This window comes from Bombina bombina, chromosome 3 (assembly GCF_027579735.1).
Source record: "Bombina bombina isolate aBomBom1 chromosome 3, aBomBom1.pri, whole genome shotgun sequence".
In the NCBI taxonomy this organism is placed as follows: domain Eukaryota; kingdom Metazoa; phylum Chordata; class Amphibia; order Anura; family Bombinatoridae; genus Bombina; species Bombina bombina.
Window position 1 is genome coordinate 234,095,478 of NC_069501.1, and position 23,931 is coordinate 234,119,408.

A 23,931-nucleotide genomic window follows, 5' to 3' on the forward strand; every position below is an offset into this window, starting at 1 on the left:
AGTGCAGAGGGCTGCCAGTTGTCCACCCATGCAATACAACAGCAACCTCTTTCCTACAAAAGAAGACTAACATAGTTGCACAAGGTGTTTTGATTTTCTCTGGCAGCAAAATGGTTAAGGGCTTATGTTTCACCTATTGTGGTATAATGGTAATAAATAAATATGCTCCTTTATAAACTTAAGAACACCAAATAAGGCAATAGGACCAGCCAAAAAGAAAATAACTCCAATTTGGGACAAACTAATTAATATCAAGACTGTAAGTCTATGCGTACGGAAGAGATACCAGTAAGGCTTAAAACACATTTAGCTTATAAACCAACTGGAGGAGTCTAAGGTCTGGTATATCTGAGGAAACCACTGTCTGGTGGATATACAATACTTGCTAATTTAGTTATATGTAACAAGACCATAATTGGTTTAATTCACATGAATTGGTCTTTTGGGAGCAACTATAAAGAAGAGACAAAACCCACATTTATTATAAATATAGAAAAGACCTTACTTCTCATTGAACATATATTTATATTGTTTGAATTGGTACAGAGACAATTGTAGATAAGATTATGCATTCCTATTGAATTATAGGAAAAAAAGATGCTGTAAGAAGGAAAAAGAGAAGGGACTACATTGCAACAACATACCCCATATGTCTGAGGTATTTTCACATGAGTATTTTACCTTTATTTTATAGACAAAACTATTTAATTCATTTTTATTGTATGTGAGTTTATTTCTAGATGCATATATCAAGAATGCAAATTATGTAGTTTTTCCCTTTTCTAAATAACAACTGATATTAATGTATGGTTTCACCAGCAGCCTTCCAGAGCCAGCAAGCACAAGCAATTAATAACTGCAGTTTCAGAAAAGGTGACTATATAAATATTTGCAAAACAATGAAAATGAGGTATAGATAGATGATGGTAGATTTAACGATCCAAATACATGTAACCAATGTATTTGTTGTTATATGTGATACCTACCAACACCAGTGAGCGAACACCATCTATTGTTTAGTGAAAGTAAAAGGCTACTACCACTGGTACATAATTCCAATTTCAGTTTTAGATAATTGCTCCTGTTAAGTGAAATATTTGTTATATTGACAGAGTGAATAGAAACCCTCCATTGATTTCAGAATCTTTTTTTTTAACCAAGTTTTTTTAACAAGTTGCTTAAATTCATATTTCTATATATTACTTTGTAACAAAGCTATATCTGGTGAGAGTGCATTCTGCCATTGTGGTTTTTGAAGGTTGTTGTCAACATTTTGTCCTTTCTAGTCATTTATGCTTACATGGGGCATGGTTGTTTGGTTCTGATTTAATTAGAATGTTGATGAACATATTCACACCCAATTGGAAAGTAGGTAAAGAAGTAATGTAAATTCATTCTGAACGGACAGGAAAATGTTATCATATATTTCCATAGAGTCAAAAAATGACACTAACTGGATCATATAATTATTGCATTCATTCTAAATGGGTAGTTGAATTTAAGGTTTAATTTTATGTAATTGTTAATTTCAGTGATTACCAAATCAAGGGCCAGATATCTATATCTATATACTCTATATTATAAACAGGGCAGTCTAACTCATATTTATTTGGAGTAAAAAATAAGGGTCTTTGCTTTAATCAATATAGACTATAGTCACCATGGAGCAACATTTAATTGCATATATTTAATAATACCCTTTATGAAATTAATATGTCACTTGCTGCAATATGGTCACTCAAAAATATCACTGTTTGTTCCCTCTTCTTGTGACATCTGTAAGTTGTCACACTTCAAGGATGAGTATCATGCTGAAAATGACCTAGAAACTGAGGTAGGATAAAAGTAAACCGACCAAGTTCTCTGGATACAGTCCAAGCTATGAAGGGTCTGCTTGTAAGATACAGTAGTACAGGATAATAGTGAGGTACTACTGAATATAGCATACAGGAGCAAGCTGGAGACAAGTCAAACAATCTACAGGTCAGCAATGAAGACAGTATTAGGCAAGGTACAGGAGGATCGGGCAGGAATAAAACATTTAAAGGGACAGTAAAGTCAAAACTAAACTTTCATGATTCAGATAGGGCATGCAATTTTAAACAACTTTCCAATTTACTTTTATCATCAAATTTGCTTTGTTCCCTTGGTGGTATTTTTGATAAGCTAAACCTAGCTAGGCTCAAACTGATTTCTAAACAGTTAAAAACTGCCTCCTAGCTCAGAGCATTTTGAAAGTTTTTCACAGTTAGACAGTGTTAGTTCATGTGTGTCATATAGATAACATTGTGCTCACTCCCGTGAAGTTATTTAGGAGTCTTCACTGATTGACTACACTGCATGTCTGTCAAAGACACTTAGATAAGGAGGCTGTCTGCAAAGGCTTAGATACAAGGTAATCACAGAAGTAAAAAGTATATTAATATAATTGTGTTGGTTATGCAAAAAAGGGGAATGGGTAATAAAGTGATTATCTATCTTTTTAAATAAGAAAAATTTGGTGTAGACTGTCCCTTTAACAAGAGCCTAGCCAGAAACCAAGACAGTCCAAAATCAGCAACAGCTATCAGTGGAAGGAGACATCCAGAAACAAGGTAAGGAACAAGCCAAAGAATAAACTATAGATCAAAACAATAAGTGCTCCCAACTGAAGCGCAAGACAAACCACACACTGACCAAGGGAGAGCTGTAGCATCAACTTTAAAAGCAGAAAGTGCACCCAAACAGTTGTTCTGATGACGCAAGACACAGCTTTACAAAAAATGACGCCACCGAACTGATTAAATAACATGGAACAGAAGTGATACATCAAATAAAGATGCAGACAAGTAAACACGGGGCATCAATCTCCGTTCGGAGCTTAATAAATAGACCCCTGGGCCTACATATAGGTGAAAAGTTACGGCCACCCTTCTAGAACACCCCGGGAAAACCTATGACCCTCTGAGACAGCTTTCATTCTATCCAGTAAGGTTACTTTACTGTAATAAAACCGACTTGCAAATACAAACATTTACATAAACTAAGTTTTGCAAATAATATTAATGTAATGCAATTATTTTTCTTTTACATTGCTAGCGGTTCTTTTTTTAAATATGTGAGAGATTGGACAACTCAGGCACCTATAATCGCTAGCTGCTGGAATTGCAACTTGTGAAACTGTTAGAAAACTTTATGTAAACAATGATCTATATTTTTATCACACTTTTCTTTTAATACACTGCAGGCTTTATTAATGTGTCAGCAGTCAATGTGACTGGAAACGGACCCTGGTATGTTTATTGGACATAGTTAGTACAGTGGGTTATTGTGGGTATAGATGAGGTATGCAGAACCCCCTTTAGAAGATTTTTTTAATTGATGTCAGCCTTCTGGATATACTAAATATAAGTTAAAGTGAGCCTTATCATAGTATAGCCCAAATGCCTAAGACCACCATTTTTAGTTTAGGAAATATGTCTTATTAAAATGGCAGTAAACACCCTGCAATTAGAATACATTTCTGTTGTGTTGCTATAGGACACTGGTTTTCAAACCTGTCCTCAGACCACCCCAACCGGGCAGATTTTTAAGATTACATTGTATGAGAGCAGGTAAAATAACCATGGTTACTAATCAGCTGATTATTTCACCTGTGCTACCGTTCAGATATCTCAATATGTGGCCTGTTAGGGAGACCTTAGGTCAGGTTTGAAAACCAGAGCTACAGAATAACTTATCAGCCAGGGGGCCGAATTATCAAGCTCTGATCGGAACTTGATTCCCCTGTTTTCGCGCAAAACTTCAGGCTCACCGTAAACATCAGTTATGGAGCAACGGTCTAAAGACCGCTGCTCCATAACGTTTCCGTCTGCTCTGAGGCTGCGAACATCAATCCGCACGATCCTATACAATTGGGCTGATTGACACCCCCTGCTAGCAGCCAATTGGCCGTGAATGTGCATGGGCGGCATTGCACAAGCATTTCACAAGAAATGCTGATGCAATGATAAATGCTGACTGCGTATGCTGTTGGCATTTATCGATGTTGGGCGGACATGATTCGCTACAGTGAATCATGTCTGCCCGCAAGTTGATAAATCAGCCCCAATGTATAAAAACTCTCAAGATGTTTACTGTCTCTTTACAAAGAAATCAGAGCTAGGTGGATAGTATTGGCTAGTCTAGGGTGAAATATGATCTGACATTAAGTAGCATGAATTGACCTTTAACATCCTATACTTTATTCATATATTAAAAGTACCATCTATTTATCTAAAAGAGACAAAAAAAGAGAAGAAACATAAAACTCAGATTTTATGCATTGCATTTTAGTGAAGCTTTTAACAAACATTAAGCTATTATACAAAACATTGAAAAAAAGGCCACATAAGCAAATCACTGTGTGCCAAGATTGCACAATGTACACTGCCACTATAGCAGTTTATGTAATCAGTATTGATTTGACTTACATGACGATATGTGCTGTCTACATTATACTTAGTGCAAATGTTTAGAGAGGATTTTCAATAAGAAAAAAGTCAGTATTATTTCTACTGCAACTAGTGACTAAGATTCATTATTCTCTGGTATTTATTTAACTGTGATGTTTTCGGTTTTGTAATTCTCTACACTATACATATTCTGATTGCATTATAAGCTTTCTGGATGCTATTTTGTAATGTAGGATTAAACTTAAACCCACTGATACAAAAAAGGATAAGGATACAACACTTACATGGACAGCTTTTGCATTTACTAATGATAAGTTCAATATGTGTTATTTTTATGTAAGTTGATGTGTTTATCATTCCTGGGATGTGACTTTTGTTTCAAATTCATTTGTACACAAAATTAAAAGGAACAAGTACTGAAGGTAATAAAATACAGAAAATGAATTATGCTCCAATACAGGTAATCAATAATAATAATGACAGATGGAAGAATCCTGTGAAGAAGAGATAATCAAAAACTGGACTTAAATGGGTGCAGTTATAGTGAGGTTAGATCAGGCCAGCGGCATGGGCTACTGAGCCACTGACGCTGGCAAAGAAAAATTTCCATGTATAGTATATATATATATAAAGGGAGATCCTGTTTTTCACTGTATGCTATTTAAAAGGAGGTTTAAGACGGTACGCTACACATTCCTGGGTACTTTTAGAACCTTGCCACAAATCTCATGAAATATTACTTTTTTAAGTAATATAGGAGTTTGTCAATGGCATTAAGGATTTTCAAATTAATCTGAATTATATGTACTGTGATTTATATGTAAATTATATAAATAAAATAGTAAAACTAGGAGATTTTTAACCAAATATTAAACATGTGTGCTAATATGGCCACGGGTAGGGGCATTCAGCTTTTTTCAGAGCCGGATTTGTTTGTTTAATGGTGCACAGACCTTTTGTGTGTTGTTCTAATATATCAAATATCACGTAACCAAAATGAGTGAGACCTAAACTATGTCCTCATTGTTAAATGGAATTGCATGTTCTTCATAAATTCAGTGAGCATCATCTCTGACAGTAGCAATGATTTGTTTGATATAAACTGCCATAAATATGGTAGCATAAGAAATAATTTAGTGCGGCTGCTAGGACTCCATATGCAATTAACAACAAGCTATTTGTTATCAATTGCATTGTTTATGTATATACATTTTAAAGTTGTCTAAATACAAAATGTAACACTGCCACCAATAAGACTTTTTTTCGAAAAAGTGAAGGCCGTACACACTAATGCAGATCAGTCATGACCCTGGTGGTTATATAAAACAAACTTGTAGGCCTTCTTCTTGTATGATAGCTCTCATCACAGGTGAAGTTAATTGGCAATACTAGCAATTTAAATAATTTGAAGGTGTGGCACATGCTATATGTGTTAGGTGTTCAGCTTATCCAACATGACAATGTCTGGTAATACTGCATATATTAAAAGTCAAACATCTTCATTTCCAAGATATACACAAAATCTTGTGTTTAGACACCCAACAATACATTTATGCATCTGAGAAAATATAAATTGTAAATCCAGAATAAAATGTGTGATGAAAAAAATCCACCACTACACAGAGTGCTTAGGGAGAAATGAAAAATCCGGCTGTAGGAACTGCATGCGTTTTAGCACACGTTGTTAGAAATTTGAAGGTCTATTTATCCTTTAACATAAATGAAATGTTTCTGAGTTCCATGCATCAATGTCTGTATTTAGTGTGCAGTCATACAACACTTGCACACAATTTTTGCATATATTAGGACTCTGAAATATACATTTTGGTTAGTTATCTATTCTCGATTCAAACATTATCTTTGCTTGCAGCCATTGTTTACTGATGAAATTTACATTCTGTTTCTTGATTGCTCTTTATCCAAGTTTCTTCTTTTTCTCTTTTAAGGGTAAAATACGAAGCGTTCAAAATGTCATCTTTTTACCCTTTTTTACCAAGCAGATGAAATATTATCATTTATGTTTGTTTTTTGTTTGTTTTTGTTTGTTTTTTGTTTTATATAGATTTTCAATTTCCATCAATCTGTCAGCCTCAGGAGTATTCAAAAGTCTCCAATTCATAATGTGGTATTGAAAGTATAAATTAAATTATTTGTAGGGTAGAATACATTTTACTTTCTTTTTGATTGTCTTGCGTACATCTGCATTATTTCCTCTAATATCTGCATCCAGAAGCAAGCTTGGAAATAATTTCATTACCCAGAGAGTGGGCCCCATGGAACAGTTTGAAAAGCTTAATTAGTATGACCAACAATAATGGCTTTAGAAATGAGAGCATGCAAAAGATGTGGACTTCTGAGAGAAACTGAAATAATGCAAAATAATCTATCAAATTAAATTGAAGATAAAATGTATAATACTATGAAAGTGACAATAATTTATGTGTGTAATCATATAGAAAACAATAGGGACATGGCAATAACATATCTTGAATTATAAAGGAATGAACTGAAAAGTATATCATGCATTTGAAACACTTTGAAATCTTTTGGTTATCTTTCACTTTATAGTTTATTATTTTTAGCCAGACAAATTATAAATTTTCTGATGCATTATTTTGCATTTTTTGGTTTATAGGTAGTGCAATTGAAAAATCTTTTTTGCGTACTGAAAGCTTAAGGACACTACACTTGAACACTGCAGATATACCAGGAGAAATGAAAGAAGAAAAAAAAACTTTAATACTGATTCAATGCTATTTTTAATGCATGATATACTATTCTGTTTAACTTCTATATGATTGAAAACTGGAGAATGTCATTGTTTTAGTAAATACTGCTCAAATTAAGATCCTTAATGATTGATTCTTGAAGTGAAAAGTTACCATCTTCGTGAGGAACCAATTTCATGTAACAATGAAGATCAATGGAGTTTTTTTCCAATTGAAGTAAAATATTGTATTGGTTGGTAGATTATTTAAACAAATGCAACATGCTTTGTTCCTGAACTGCTGAGATATGATGATATTGGTGTATCTAGTTCCATGAATGAAGAGTACACTGTGGTAAGATGTATATCACCTAAACCCATGGGCGAATTACTGCTATGAGAACCAATCTCATCGTTGCCTGCACTGTTCCCAGTTTGCATGAAATAATGTGGTGGCAGCGTTGGGGAAGACGATAAGAGATTCAGTGGATCCAAAGCCAGGCTGTCATCCTTAAGCTCCTCCCAAAGATGTCCTGTCAATGCAAGTACAAATAGCAGTTAGTTGCGGTAACATCTGGTGTTGATATGTAAACAATAATCTATGTGCAGTCTTATTAATCACATGCAGACAGCCAAAAACTGATGTGTAGCCTTTTTTTTTTTTTTTTTTTTGACGAATGCTGTCTCATACTTTTCATCACATTTTTGCATAGATGTATAAGCCTACTTTTGGAAGAGCTTAAGAATGAATGAGTATTGTCTATAAAATGTAACATGCTACTTGTGTGTGTGCTTAAATTTGCTTACTTAAACATAATCTGGGGAAAAATTCTTACTAAACATTTTCTGGGGAATATATATGTTTTAATATAATAACCCTTTGAAGCATAGGCGTCACTACAGGGGGGCGAGGGGGGGCAACTGCCCCCCCTGGAAAATATTTTGCCCCCCTATTTGCCCCCCCAAAGAGATCTACTTCATTTACGGTGAGTAGCTGCAGGGGTGGAACAATCACTGTTGCAGATGGGGCTCATAGACATAGGAACAGCACACCACTCACTGCTTACTCAATCTAATCTCCTCCAATGTGCTGCTTAAACACTCGGCTGCTGCGCTAATATAATGCAGCAGAGAGTTGATCAAGTCAGAGAGAGTGAGCAGTGACTGTTTACAAGCAGCACCATGCTTTCAAAGTTTGCCTTCCGAAACCAGGAAGTAATTGCAAACTAACCATGGCAACCATGATGTCATGAATTTGCTGTGTTCCTGCCTGAGTGCTCTAACAGGAGTTCTGTGCTGACTGACAGCTGCATCATCCAACCATCAGCAAGCAGCCCGCGCTCAAGCCTCACACTGCACATCGTGCTGCTGACAGGTGCAGCTTCAGGAGGAAAGAGCTAAGTAATAAATCCTTTTTTCATTTACACTGTGGCTGCTCAGAAAGGCAGAAGTTGTTTAGAAATGAAGATAATTTTGTATTCTTCATTGTAAACTCTTCATGCCTTTCCTGTGAAAAGTAACTTGTTGTTTTTGTCACTAATTTAATTAATTCAAACATTTTTATGGTATGCCATGCTGCCTAACTACAGAATAAAAACAACCTATTTCCCCTGAAATAAAGCTTACTGCTCTAAAATCAGCTTGCATGGGGCAAAACTAGAACATGAGTTATATGTAAATAAATGTGTATTTCCTTCTCTATGTATGCATGTGTGTATAAATGTATGTATGTGTGTTATGTGTATAAATGTATGTATGTGTGTTATGTGTATAAATGTATGTGTGTATAAATGTATGTATATGTGTATTATGTATGTGTGTATAAATGTATGTATATGTGTATTATGTATGTGTGTATAAATGTATGTATATGTGTATTATGTATGTGTGTATAAATGTATGTATATGTGTATTATGTATGTGTGTGTATAAATGTATGTTTATGTGTATTATGTATGTGTGTATAAATGTATGTATATGTGTATATGTATGTGTGTATTAATGTATGTGCATGTGTATTATGTATATGTGTGTATAAATGTATGTATATGTGTATTATGTATGTGTGTATTATGTATGTATATGTGTATTATGTATGTGTGTATAAATGTATGTATATGTGTATTATGTATGTGTGTATTATGTATGTATATGTGTATATGTATGTGTGTATAAATGTATGTATATGTGTATTATGTATGTGTGTATAAATGTATGTATATGTGTATTATGTATGTGTGTATAAATGTATGTATATGTGTATTATGTATGTGTGTATAAATGTATGTATATTTGTATTATGTGTGTGTGTATATGTATGTGTGTATAAATGTATGTATATGTGTATTGTGTGTATGTATGTATGTGTGTATAAATGTATGTATATGTGTATTGTGTGTGTGTGTGTATGTGTGTATAAATGTATGTATATGTGTATTATGTGTGTGTGTATATGTATGTGTGTATAAATGTATGTATATTTGTATTATGTATGTGTGTATAAATGTATGTATATGTGTATTATGTATGTGTGTATAAATGTATGTATATGTGTATTATGTATGTGTGTATAAATGTATGTATATGTGTATTATGTATGTGTGTGTATAAATGTATGTATATGTGTATTATGTATGTGTGTGTATAAATGTATGTTTATGTGTATTATGTATGTTTATGTGTATTATGTGTGTATTATGTATGTGTGTATAAATGTATGTATATGTGTATTATGTGTGTATTATGTATGTGTGTATAAATGTATGTATATGTGTATTATGTGTGTATTATGTATGTGTGTATAAATATGTGTGTGTGTATATGTATAAATGTATGTATATTTGTATTATGTATGTGTATAAATGTATTTATGTATGTGTATAAATGTGTGTATAATGTATGTATTGCTAAATTCTCTTGGAATCCTTTGTGGTACAGCAAACGTGGGTAGGAGCAGGAGCAGCAATACACTACTGGAAGGCAGCAGCTGATTGGTGGCTGCACATATGTCTCTTGTCATTGGCTCACTTAATGTATTCAGCTACCTCCCAGTAGTGCATTGCCTCATCCTTAAACAAAGTATACAAAGAGAATGAAGTAAATGTGAGGACAATTGTATGGGTGATCTGAATCACGAAGGAACATTTTTCAGTTTCATGTCCCTTTAACAAAAAACTATATACTATATGCTTATATTAAAGGGACAAAGAACGTGCAAAAAGAACATGCTGTATGTTAGAGCATTTAATTATTACACTGGTGCTTGTATACACCTATTTGTTTAACTCTGCAAAAGGGTCAAACTGATAGTCATCTCCAGAGCAGCAAAACACTATTGGAACTTAACTAAAAACATATGGTGAGCCAATGACAAGAGGCATATGTGTGTGTGACCTCCAATCACCAGTTAGCTTCCAGTAGTGCATTGCTGCTCCTGGATACAAAGAGAACAATGTGATTTTAATTACTCGTAGTACATTAATGCATGCTCTGTCAGAACTAAAATTCTTTATTTTTAAAAGGACAGTCTACTCCAGAAATGTTATTGTTTAAAAAGATAGATAATCCCTTTATTGTGGACAGATAAGATTCAAATCCCACAGGACCACCACCACTAGGGTTCAGGATTCCCCCCTCCCTGGTATAAGGTAAGACTCAGGGAGAGGGGAATACATTTTCGTTAAGTTTTTTTTTTTAGTACCCCAATACAGCCCCTATCCCCTCACTACAGCCCCTATCCCCCCACTACATCCCCTATTCCCCCACTACAGTCCCTATACCCCACTTCAGCCCTATACCCTCACTACAGACTGTATCCCATCACAACAACCCCTATACCCCAGTACAGCTCCTATCCCCTCGCTACAGACCATATACCCCACTAAAGCCTCTATCCTCTCACTACAGCTACTATCCCCTTATTTAGTTTTTTTTTAGTGGTGAATGATTAGTGCCCCCCCAGTTTTGACTGTGGTATCTTATGTGCCCCCCCTATATATTGTTCCTAGAGTCGCCACTGCTTTGAAGGGACAGTTTACTGTAAATGTCCCCCACGACTTTGTTGTGTTTTTAATGACTTGTTATATCATCTACAGAGTACTAAATGTGTTGGAAATTACAACTGAAATACTTGGTTCTGTGCATTGGAATCACCACCGAAGGTGAACACTGAATTAACTAAGGATTGCCTTGGTGTATAAAGAGAGTGAGATAAGATTATGAGATCTGCTCTTTCTGCAGACTCAGCACATTGCAATGAGCATGTTCTTGAGCATTATGGGTGGTAGTTTCAATTGGCAAAATCAGCTGTTTCAAATACAAATAATAACTTTTAAGTGATATGAAACCCAAAAATGTTGTGATTCAGGCAGTGCATACCATTTAAAAAAAGTTTCCAATTTACTTCTATTATCAAATTTGTTTTGCTCCTATGGTATTCTTTGTTGAAGAGATGCCTAGGTAGGACTCTGGAGCATTAAATGGCAGGAAATAGTACTGCCATCTAGTGCTCTTGTATATGGATAACAGTCTTGCACAACTGCTTCCATATTGTGCTCCAGGCACTTACACGCTCCTGAGATTAAGTCCCTGCATTTCAAGAAAAGATACCAAGAGAACAAAGAACATTTGATAATAGAAGTAAAGTAGAAAGTTGTTTAAAACTGCATGCATCTGAATCACGAAAGAAACATTTTGGGTTTCATATCCCTTTAAAGAACAGTTTCCATTGTATTTAATAATCTGCAGCTGGTATAACAAGTAAATGAGAACACATAAAGGGCAATAAATATTACAGGACACTGTCACTTTAAGGATGCCTACAGCACAGCTCTGAGCAGAAGCTACCAGTACGTCTAATAACAAATGCGTCCACTTCCTCCTCATGTCTATACAAATATTACTATAGACACACAGCATCATATGTAGCATGGCACACCTATGTATGTACAGTACATACATATGCACCTTATGCCCCAACTCTGACATTTTGTTCTATATAACAAGCTACATTTTGCTTTTCATGTTTATACAGAATGGTGAAACAGTGGTCCATAACCCTTTTACTGCTAAATATGCAAGTAACAGCTTCTGCAACAAAGTATGCAGCCTTCTTTTGTAGCAAAGAGGTTGATGTTTTATACGTCAAGGATTAACGTGACTGCCCCTTGTTTCCCTATATTAAAGAGATATTCCAGCCAAAATTGGAAACCACATGGATGTAATTCGGTATTGAACAGAAGCATTTTTGTAATATACATGTATTAGCAAAAATGCTTCTAATAAAAGGTATAGCTGTTTCAAAAGTGTATTTAAGTATGCACCGTGCACCAGCATTTTAAACACAACACTTGCTCAGAGAGCCTAAGGTGCTTGTACCACCTGGTAATTACTCAATTTGTTAATTTATGACCTGATACAAGCCCCACTGATTATCTGAGCAGCTGCATTATTTAAAATGTGGGTGCAGTGACAATATCTAGCTATGCTTCATGTGCACGTGCAGGGGAAAATATTAACACTTAAACAGTGATAACTTTTACTAGAAGCATTTTTGCCAATATATGTACATTGCAAATATATTTCTATTCAATGATGTAATAAATCTATGTGCATTTAATTTTTGACTGGAATGTCGCTTTAAGATGAAAAATCTTTTTTGTCACAAACACAATTGGCTTGACATCAGACCATAATTGTTGCCTGGAAGTGCTCGAGCAGTGGATGGCTGACAACTGACTGAAGATGAATCTTGAAATAACAGACAGCTAGATTACGAGTTTGGCATATGGCCCATAACGATGCTTTTCCCCTAATGCCGCTATTACAAGTCTTGTCAGAATAGCTGTACCACACACTTTTTTGGCCGTCATGCAACGTCACTACCCCACTTTAAGAAAAGTCCTTTTTCAATGAGACTTCAATAGCGCCGGTATTACGAGTTTTGCTGTGAGGCCAAAAAGTGAGCGGTACAGCCTAAAATGACAAGATCCGTCCCGCCATCTAAAGTCAGTAGTTATGAGTTTTACGTTACAAAGCTGTAGCATAAAACTCATAACTAAACTGTTACAAAGTACGCTAACACCCATAAACTACCTATTAACCCCTAAACTGAGGCCCTCCCGCATGGCAAATACTATAATAAAATTATTAACCCCTAATCTGCCGCTCTGGACATAGCCGCCATATAAAAAATTTATTAACCCCTATTCCGTCGCTTCCCGACATCGTTGCCACTATAATAAACCTATTAACCCCTAAACTGCCGCCTTCCCGCATCGCAAACACTATTTAACTATTATTAACCCCTAATCTGCCGTCCGCCCACACCGCCGCTATAACAAACCTATTAACTCCTAAACCTAACCCTAACGTAACCCTACCCTAACACCACCTAACTTTAACATAATAAAAATAGAGCTAAACTAAAGTTACAATTATTAACTAAATAATTCATATTTTAAACTAAATACAAACTTATCTGTAAAATAAAACCTAAGCTAGCTACAATATAACTAATAGTTACATTGTAGCTATCTAAGGTTTTATTTTTATTTCACAGGTAAGTTTGTATTTATTTTAACTAGGTAGACTAGTTAGTAAATAGTTATTAACTATTTACTAACTACCTAGCTAAAATAAATACAAATGTACCTGTAAAATAAAACCTAAGCTGCCTTACAATAAAACCTAACATTACAAATAAAATAAATTAAATGAATACAATACATTTATTTAAATTACAAAAAAATAAACACTAAATTACACAAAATAAAAAATGAAATGATCAAAAATAAAAAAAATTACTCCTAATCTAATATCCCTATCAAAATAAAAAAGCCCCCCCCCCCCAAAAAAAAAACCTAGCCTACACTTAACTGCTAATGACCCTTAACATGGCCTTTTGCGGGGCATTGCCCCAAAGAAATCAGCTTTTTTACCTGTAAAAAAAAAATACAAACACCCCCAACAGTAAAACCCACCACCCACACAACCAAACCCCCAAATAAAAACCTATCTAAATATTGCACCTGGGCCCTGTGGTTTCTAGTTACGCCTCTGATAAAAGACTAAGGGCTAGATTACAAATTAGAGTGTGATGTAAGAATATTGTGGGCACGTTAATTTGCATTCGTATAACAATTTGAAAGTAAACGGGTTTGCTTGAGCGCAATCAAATTTAACGTATGTCGGTTAGCACAAACTGAAGACCTGGTTTAAAAGGTTAGGGCTAAGATAAAAGTTAGACCAAACACAACATAAATACATTAAAATAACTGTTACATTCATTCATATAAATATTCATAAAAAATATTGATCAAAAGGTATATGGTATATGGCCATGTATATGACTGCAAAGGACAATAGTGTATTTATATATATATATATATATATATATATATATATAAAATGCTACTTTTGCATATATATATATATATATATATATATATATATATATATATATATATATATGGGGATATATTTTACATTTATGTTATCATATATATATATATATATATATAAATATTTAATAATGTGAAGAAAATAGGAATTTTAAGCTTGAATTTTTAGAAATTAGTTATCTTAAGGCACATTATTGAAATATTAAAAATAAAATATTAAAAAATATTAAAAATAATTTAAAAAAATATAAATATATATATATTCATTCTATGGATTATTTAGAATTTTTTTACAGTATCTATAATTTTTTTTAACAATAATAATATTTTTTAATACTGCGTTAGAACTAATGCGCAAAACCCGAAATGTGTTGCGCATATTTTACATTCCTATGTTCTTCTAGATTTTTTTTTAATTTTTATTATTAAATATATGTATCTTATAATGCTAATGTAAAATATATATCTATAGAAATATATATATATACATAGAGGTATAGTTGTATGTATATATATATATATATATATATATATATATATATATATATACACAGTATATACCGATATATATATATATATATTTACAATAAAAATTAAATATTCCTGTACGTGAAGAATATTGAAATGTTGATTACTTTTAGTGAAGTTTACGTTAGAGAGGGAGCGCTAAATACCACATCACTTGTAATCTAGCCTTAAATACATTTCTGTTTACCTAGTTTATTTTTTTGAACAGACAATAACTATTTAAGCCTTGATATTCTCATATATGTTGATATTCCTGAAGTTTAATCTACTTAAACTACATACACACTTACCTGTCTCCTTTACTAACTGCAGTTATATGCAGGTATTAATTGTTATGATGATTTATATGACCAGAATTAAAAATAATTGATTTTTAGAAACATACCTTGCAATTCAAAGTCTGTAAGAGATGGATTGAGAGCATCAATGTCATTGCTTAGCTCGCCTTCTATAAGATTTTCCTGCATAGTTCTGGTTGGAGAGTGCTCTGTTACTGTCATGTTGTGAAGAGGTGGCGTGTGAGCAGGGATAGGAGAGTCCTGGGGATTGAAAGGTTGGGCTCTTAGTTCACTGTGGTCTTCTGGTGGTTGGAAATGATTCTGAGGCATCCCTTGGTGTTGTTGTATCATAGCTGGTGAGATTTGTGGGAAGCCATGTGGTAGAGAATTATAACATGGTGGCTGGTGACCTGCAAGCTGCTTTTTGGCCTGGAGAGACCCTGAAACATCATGCAATGACTGCAGCGATGTAGGGGAAATAGACGGTTCACACATTGAGGTCTGCATGGGTAATTGCATTGCAGAAGATGCACTTGATATAGCTACAGAATTACACGCCATGAGGGATGACCTCAGTTTGTCAGTTCTGTCTCCTATTAGCTTATCAAGATCTTCTAGAATAAAAAAAATAAATAATATGGTATAAGTTTTATATTTAATTGTACATTAATCTTGTTACTTTTAAAGCTTTATAGGACTGGATACTATTACTTTTGAAATCATTATTATTATGTAAAGCAAATTATAAAACATCTAATTAAATAACCTACAAAATGATTTTAATCAAGTCCCTACAATTACTGCTTTTTGCAATTTTGACCGCTCAGTTTGGGGAGAATGGTACAGAAAAAGAGCAGGAAAGCTGATTTAATCAATATGTATTATGACTGCCAAATAGGTTCCTGGCATCTGCCTTTAATCACGGGTGTATTGGATGCCTTTAGGAAATAACATTAACAAACACATTCAAGTGCAGTCTGCTAAATTATTTAAAATTAAAAAATAATAATAAGCACTTGTACACCAATAAAAATGAGCAAAATAGATAACCCAACCTGCACATAGGTCCACTTTACCTATAATGCTCTTGTTCATATACCTTATAAGACATTTCTCTGGTTTTAGAGCAGAACAGGTTAATTGCACACGTCACTATTAGCATCACTACACATTATTAATAGGGGACAGTCAACATACCACTGCCAGCCCCTAACCTGTGATGTAATCACTAAATCGCTCAAATTGAAAAAGGTGCAAAAAATGCTCTAATGTGTTAAGCATTTTACTATTGCACTATTGCTTGTAAATAATTAATTGTTTACCCCATAGGCGTGCAGAGCCTATTGCGTTAGGGTGTGCACCCAAAAGCACAAACACACACATTATGGGCCGGATTAAAAGTTGAGCGCAAAATATTGCTTCTGAGAAAGCAATATTTGCGCTTAACTGAGTAATAACAGCGCACGCAAATGTGCGCTAGTATTACAAGTGAGAGAGCGCGCTTCCATAAGCTCCAATAGAAGCCTCATTCTCATGCAGTGAGACACGGCATGAGAACTTGCGCAGCGAAGGGGGTAAGTTTTGCAGCAATGGGCAGGAAATATGAATATATATCTATATTTATGTGTTAATATGTGTATATACACATATTAACACTTAAATATATATGTATATATAAGCATATACATATGTATTTACAGAAATAACACAGTCCCCATAGACCGCAATGTAAAAGCACTTTTCAGTGCCGTTTTTTTTTTAACACCCCACACCCGTCGCTTTTAACCCCTTATAACTACTTTTAGCAGTTATATTTTTAAAAAATAAAGATGCATTATTTTTTATTTTAAGAAACAACACACCACTGTATTTTGGGGGCAATTGGGGGAAAATTTTCTGAGTGCTAATTGCTACTGCAAGCTCGTCATTTCAAGTGGTTGGTTATTTGCCTGTTTGCGGGCGCGCAATAAATTAGCGCTCCACTTGTAATCTAGCCCTATGTATATATATATATATATATATATATATAATGGTAGCAAGAACTAGCACTCACTGGACTTTTTCAAACACCAAAAAGTTTAATGTGACGTTTCGGAGACAAAGTATCCCCTTCCTCAGACAAAGGTAAATGGTGATACAAACAGTATAAAAAGCAAACAAAGTAGTAACCCCTCCCCGCAATTAAGACCAAAAAAACCCGCCAAAAATGGTAGTCATGGCAACCATACCAAACATAGTATCAGTGTTGCTAAATATTTAGCAACACTGATACTATGTTTGGTATGGTTGCCATGACTACCATTTTTGGCGGGTTTTTTTGGTCTTAATTGGGGGGAGGGGTTACTACTTTGTTTGCTTTTATACTGTTTGTATCACCATTTACCTTTGTCTGAGGAAGGGGATACTTTGTCTCCGAAACGTCACATTAAACTTTTTGGTGTTTGAAAAAGTCCAGTAAGTGCTAGTTCTTGCTACCATTATCTATTACCCACTAGCACCCTGGCTGCTGAACCGTTGAAGTGAGAGTGCTCATCTTGGTACTATATATATATATATATATATATATATATATATATATATATATTATACATAAGTATCAATATAATTTATATTTTTATATATTTAATAAATAACAGAAAAAGATAATATCACAAAGAAAAAATGATTCAACTAAAAATTCCATTGCGCATTACAATAAATGTCTATTTAAAGTAATCTGATACTGAGGTGTTTAATTGCTGCCTTGCCTACCCTACCGCAGAAAGTCTCTGTGTGCTTCCTGTCTTCACTAGCTCATGTACAGAGCTCGCCTCACCCTTACATATCCTCATCAGCGGACACTCACGGCCATCTCCATCAGCGTGCGCACTGGGTGATTAGGGTGTGCCCAGACACACCCCGCACAGACTGTGGTTTACCCCTTGCAACAGGTTTAAACACATATTTTAAAATCATCTCCAGAGCAGCAACACACTACAGGGATCTAGCTGAAAATATATGATTAGCCACCAATAACTGTCTAGCTCCTTATAGTACCTTGCGGCTCTTAAGCCTATATAGGTATGCTTTTCAACAAAAATAGCAGCTGAATTAAATACATTTGATAATAGAAGTAACTACAACTGCCGAGCTGAACACAGATAATGAATGGTGATGCTGTGCGACTGACACTGTATATTGTCTCACCGGCTGTTTCATGTAATTGACAAGCAGCCCTCTGCATCTACCAAGACTATGGGGCCTATCTATCAAGCTACGTATAGAAACACTGCTGCTCCATAACCTTGTCAGCCTGCTCTGAGAAGACGGACAGACATCGCTGCAATTTAACCCAATCGTATTGACACCACCTGCTAGCGGCCGATTGGCCTCGAATATGCAGGGGGCAGCGTTGCACCAGCAGTTCACAAGAGCTGCTGGTGCAATGCTGAATGCGGAGAGTGTATTGCTCTCCGCATTCAGCGATGTCTGTCGGACCTGATCCGCTGATCGGATCATGTCGAACAGACACATAATAAATAGGCCCCTATATATTTAACCCCTTTGCCATGGTTAAACACATAAAGCATCTATAGTGAAAAAATTGCATGCTCCAGAGAATGAGAACATCCAGTTTTGTACTATAATTTCCCCTCAACAGTAGAAGCATTTTTGGATTGTGATCACTTGAAAAACGCACTTACAATATCATTAAACATTCAGAGATAGTTAGCTGCTGAAAGTAAGGTTGCACCGATACCATTTTTTTAAGACCGAGTACAAGTACCGATACTTGTTTTCAAATACTCACCGATACCAATTACCGATACTTTTTTTTTTTATGTCATGTGACAGTTTACCAAGCACAATACAGACTAATTATTTAAGATTCCTTCTTTATAATTATAAAGGACTGTAATTCAAAAGACATGAAATAATAAAACAGTTTTATTTGTCAAAAGTTTACTGAACATGTTTATAAATAAATATTACAATAAAATATTACATTTAAAGGGGTGATGCAATTGGGTTGTAAGTCTGTTATATAACATCAATCTGACATTTGTATGGAGGTTCGACTCTAAGCTGAACAGTCTTTCACTTTCCACACTACTGCATGGGGCAGAAAGATATTTTTGGGCCATTTTAGCCAGAGCTGGAAATCTGTTTATTAACTGCCCAGTACTTCAGGGGTTTGTCTGAATGAGGTAAAGTGATCTCTCCTACAATAATACAAATAACAGCAATTTGTATTGGCAGAACAGTAGTAAACAATTTTTAGTTTAGTCTCCACTCCAGTTTAAAATGAAATGGGAACATGCAGTTTGAAAAAACGCCACAAGGTAGCATATGGGTAGGAAGTGGAGGTATCGGTTTAAGTATCGGTGCATTTGCACGAGTACAAGTACTCATGCAAATACTTGGTATCAGTACCGATACTAGTATCGGTATCGGTGCAACCCTAGCTGAAAGCATCTTGAAAAGTATTTTCTGATAGGTTTACGTTCCACTCTTAAATTCTCTCAATGTATTAGTGAACAGGCAAAGCAAAGTTTTCCAACAACTTTCTTATTTATTGGCCTCTGATTTGAATTTAAAGATTCTTAGTAATGAATGAAGAACAGAAAAAAACAAAACGCATATTTTCATCATACTAACCTGGTTTCGCCATACTTTTTCTGACAGTTATAGGATCTTTTCGTTTCCATTTCTGCAGTTCTTCTTGCATCTTATCAATTTTGGCTGGGTTTAAAGCCCACAAACATCCTTTTCGTGAAGAACTGCCGGATTTGTTTTCTACCTTCTCAAAGCATTTGTTCAGAGACAGGTTGTGACGCACTGAATTCTTCCACCCATCCGGAGCAGTCTATAAAGATAAAGTATATTTGTATAAAGTGTATTTGCTGTCGGCATTTAACATTGCACAAGCATTTCTTGTGAAATGCTTGTGCAATGACGCCCCCTACTCATTCGCTGCCAATCAGCCGCTAGCAGGGGGTGTCAATCATCCTGATCATATTGTATCGGGATGATTGCATTGGTGGCGGGGAAGTTAAGGAGCACCTGCTGTTTAATAAATCTACCCCATGCTCTGAAGTGCTCCTGCTTAGACTCTACATGACAATCTAAGGAAAACATTTTTGTGAATACAAACTAAGCTGTTTATAATTAATGATACAAACATTTTTTTTTTAAATACATTGAAGTCTCTTTCTGAATTCTCTCTTGTCAGAGGATCCAGGTATTTATTTGATATTTGTTATGGCAATTTCGAGGATATACAATAAAATGCCATTTTGATGTTTTTTTCCACTGAAACCTTTAATGGTTTTAATAATGCCTGAATTAAAGGGATATGAAAGTCAGGATTTAATCTTCATAATTCAGACAGAACAAGCAATTTTAAAAATGTTCCTAATTTACTTCTACTATTAAGTATACTTTGTTTGTTTAATATCCTTTGATGAAGCATATGTCTTAAAAACTATATGGCAGCGAGGTTTGCAGTTTGCCTACCTAGATATGCTCATCAACAAAGAATACCAAGTGAACAGATTAAATTTTATAACAGAAATAAATTGGGAAGCTTTTTTTATTATTTAAACTCATTTTTGTTCCTGAATCAATAAATTTTAATTTAGACTTTTATGTCCTTTTAACTAATAGTGGTTAATAAATGGAATATGAATTTAAGGATAAAGTTAAATATATAGAACAGTCAATTCTCCTTATAAGATAGTGTCACATTATATTTACTGTCTTTTTCAAATCAAACTATTGGTAAACATTTGAGATTATTAAAAAAAAGAGGATTAACTGTAATTGTCCAACCCTAAAGGGACAGTCTAGTCCAGAATTTTTATTGCTTAAAAAGATAATCCCTTTATTACCCATTCCTCAGTTTTGCATAACCAACGCTGTTATATTAATGTACTTTTTACCTCTGTGATTACCTTGTATCTTAGCCTCTGCCAACTGCGCCCTCTATTTACAGACTTGTGTTTTAGCCAATCAGTGCTGACTCATTCGTAACTCCACAGGAGTGAGCACAGTGTTATCTATATGACACACATTAACTAGCACTGTCTTGCTGTAAAATGCTAATAAAATGTGCTTAGATAAAGGCTTAGAAACAGGCAGAGATTTAGAGTTTTAAAGTTTATAAAGTATATTGATATTATAATATTGGTTGTGCAAAGTTGGGAAATGGGTAGAAAAGACGTACACTTCATAACTTTGCAAATACATTCCACAAAATATTACCATAATTTATGTATTAGAATCTTTCTATTTTGTAATGTATAAATGTAATTCTATAAAAAGATATTGGAAAAATATTGTTATATAGATATAATATTCTATCAAGGCTTATATGTAATAAAAGGAAAGGATTCTTTTGAATATTGCAGATCTCTTTACTTAAAGGGACTTGATATGATACCAAATGTTTAAACACTTGAATGTGATGCAGCATAGCTGTAAAAAGCTGATTAGAAAATATCTCCTGAACATCTCTATGTAAAAAAGGAAGATATTTTACCTCAAAATGTCCTAAGTATTCACACCACATTGTAAAGGACTTTAAGCAGCAAATCAGTGTGTCTTTACGAGGACAGGCTAGGGAGCATGCTTCATGCACACTGATCTTATTTCTCTATTCAGTTTAAGGAAGTTTACTATGAAATCTCATGAGAGTTAAAGGGCCATAATACCCAAATGTTTTGACACTTGAAAGTGATGCACTATAACTGTAAAAAGCTGACTAGAAAATATCATCTGAACATCTCTATGTAAAAAAGAAAGATATTTTACCTCAAATGTTTTTCAGTAGCCACATCCCATTGTAAAGGACTTCTAAACATCAAATCAGTATGTCTGTCCCGGGACAGTGGAAGGAGCAAGCTTTCGTGCACACTCATGTTATTTCCCTATTCAGTGTAAGGAAGTTTACAATGAAATCTTATGAAAGTTAAGTCAAATCTCATGAGATCACAGTAAAAGAGTTCATGACCTCAGCACTGCTGATGCCGATTGGCTGCTGTTTATCTCTTCCTTTTTTTAAAAAAAAAACCTGCAGCTGGGCAGTAACTAAAAGATAACTTTTTATAGAATACTTACTCCTTTTTACATAGAGATTCTCAAGTGATGTTTTCCTGTCAGCTTTTTAAACTTATGCTGCATCACTTTCAAGGGACTTAGCATATGAGTATTATGTCCCTTTAAATGGACACTGAAATCAAAATTAAACTTTCATGATTCAGAAAGAGCATATAATTTTATGAGACTTTCAAATTTACTTCCATTTTCAAATTTTTAAGTCTTTTTATAATCCCACTTTTTCAGGTACTAGTGTGTATGTATACTAGCCTGTGATTGGCTGATGGCTGTCACATGATGTAGGGGGCCGCCAAATGGGGGAAAAATCATTTGTCAGAAAAACATATACTACTTATTTGAAATTGAAAGTAAATGCTATTGTATTGTCTTTTTATTTTGTACTTATACATTTTGCTATATTTAATGGTCCTTTAAAAGAACTTTCTGTAAAATAATCAAGTACACAAATTAGTGCATGATTGAATAGTTTTTAATATCATATTTATAAAAGTCGTAAAATGAAAACAATAAGTAGCTTTGACAAAAGACTAAATTAAACTCATTCACCCTACAATTTAACCCAAGATCAACCAGACAAACATCAAATGCCACATGTCACTTCTATATGGCTTTTTTTTGCATATAATCACAAGTATATTCAGCCATCTATCAAGTAGTTCCCACCCCAGATAACTGCATGGAATTTCTTTTTTATTCAGTAATCCATGTTTAAATACTTGGGAGGTGCTTGTATTTTGAGAAAAACAATTAATTCCACAATAAAAAATAATCTTACTATTTCTATGAAAAAATACTAAATCTTTGCAGGACTGTTGTGAGGTTGTCCATTTTGTTATAGATAGTTTTCCACTTTCTCATCTTTACTAAAATGTTATATAGTAAAGAATATGATTACATTTTAGAAAAAAGTGCTTTGAAAATTTCAGAATATTATTGGAAAATGCATAATAGTTGTTCCGATTACAATCAATTCCTAATATGGGCAAAATATCTCATTGGCTTTCATTTTAAAGGGATATGAAAATTAAAATTAAACTTTCTTAATTCAGAAATGTAAAAAAAGGCATAAAAAAACGACAAATTTACTTCTGTTATCAAATCTATTCTGTTGCTCTAGAGCAGAGCTTTCCAAACTTTTCATGTTGGTGACACACTTTTTAGACCTACATCATTTCGCGACACAGTAATTTAGTTGTACTAGCAAACAGGAGGTTAAACTAACTTGTTTTAAGAGATATGGACACATACATAAATGATATAATAACAAAATGTATTTATAATTAACAGTATATAAGTATGTGCAAGAATTAAAAAAAAGTTTTTTACCACCAATAGCTACTTACTATTTTACTGGGCTGTGTGAGGTTGATGGGATGAACACAGTTTCTGAATATTTAGAGGAATATTAGCTAAAGACACTCGCATTTCATCATCAAGCATTTTTAAGTTTCCACTTCCTATCCATATATCAAGAGCAGAAGCAGCAA

General features: G+C 34.2%; 1 protein-coding gene across 1 annotated transcript in view; it reads right to left on the reverse strand.

Moving 5' to 3' along the window:
• Window positions 1-4,283: 4,283 nt before the first annotated feature.
• The window catches only part of FOXN1 (forkhead box N1), a 106,577-nt gene continuing 86,929 nt past the window's right edge, over window positions 4,284-23,931 (reverse strand). The window contains exons 8-10 of the mRNA XM_053706202.1: window positions 19,985-20,192; window positions 15,454-15,960; window positions 4,284-7,673 (exon numbers count right to left, since the gene is read on the reverse strand). Coding sequence (XP_053562177.1) covers window positions 7,408-7,673; window positions 15,454-15,960; window positions 19,985-20,192 — 981 coding nt within the window. The 3' untranslated portion in view covers window positions 4,284-7,407. The remainder of the gene's footprint in view (window positions 7,674-15,453; window positions 15,961-19,984; window positions 20,193-23,931) is intronic.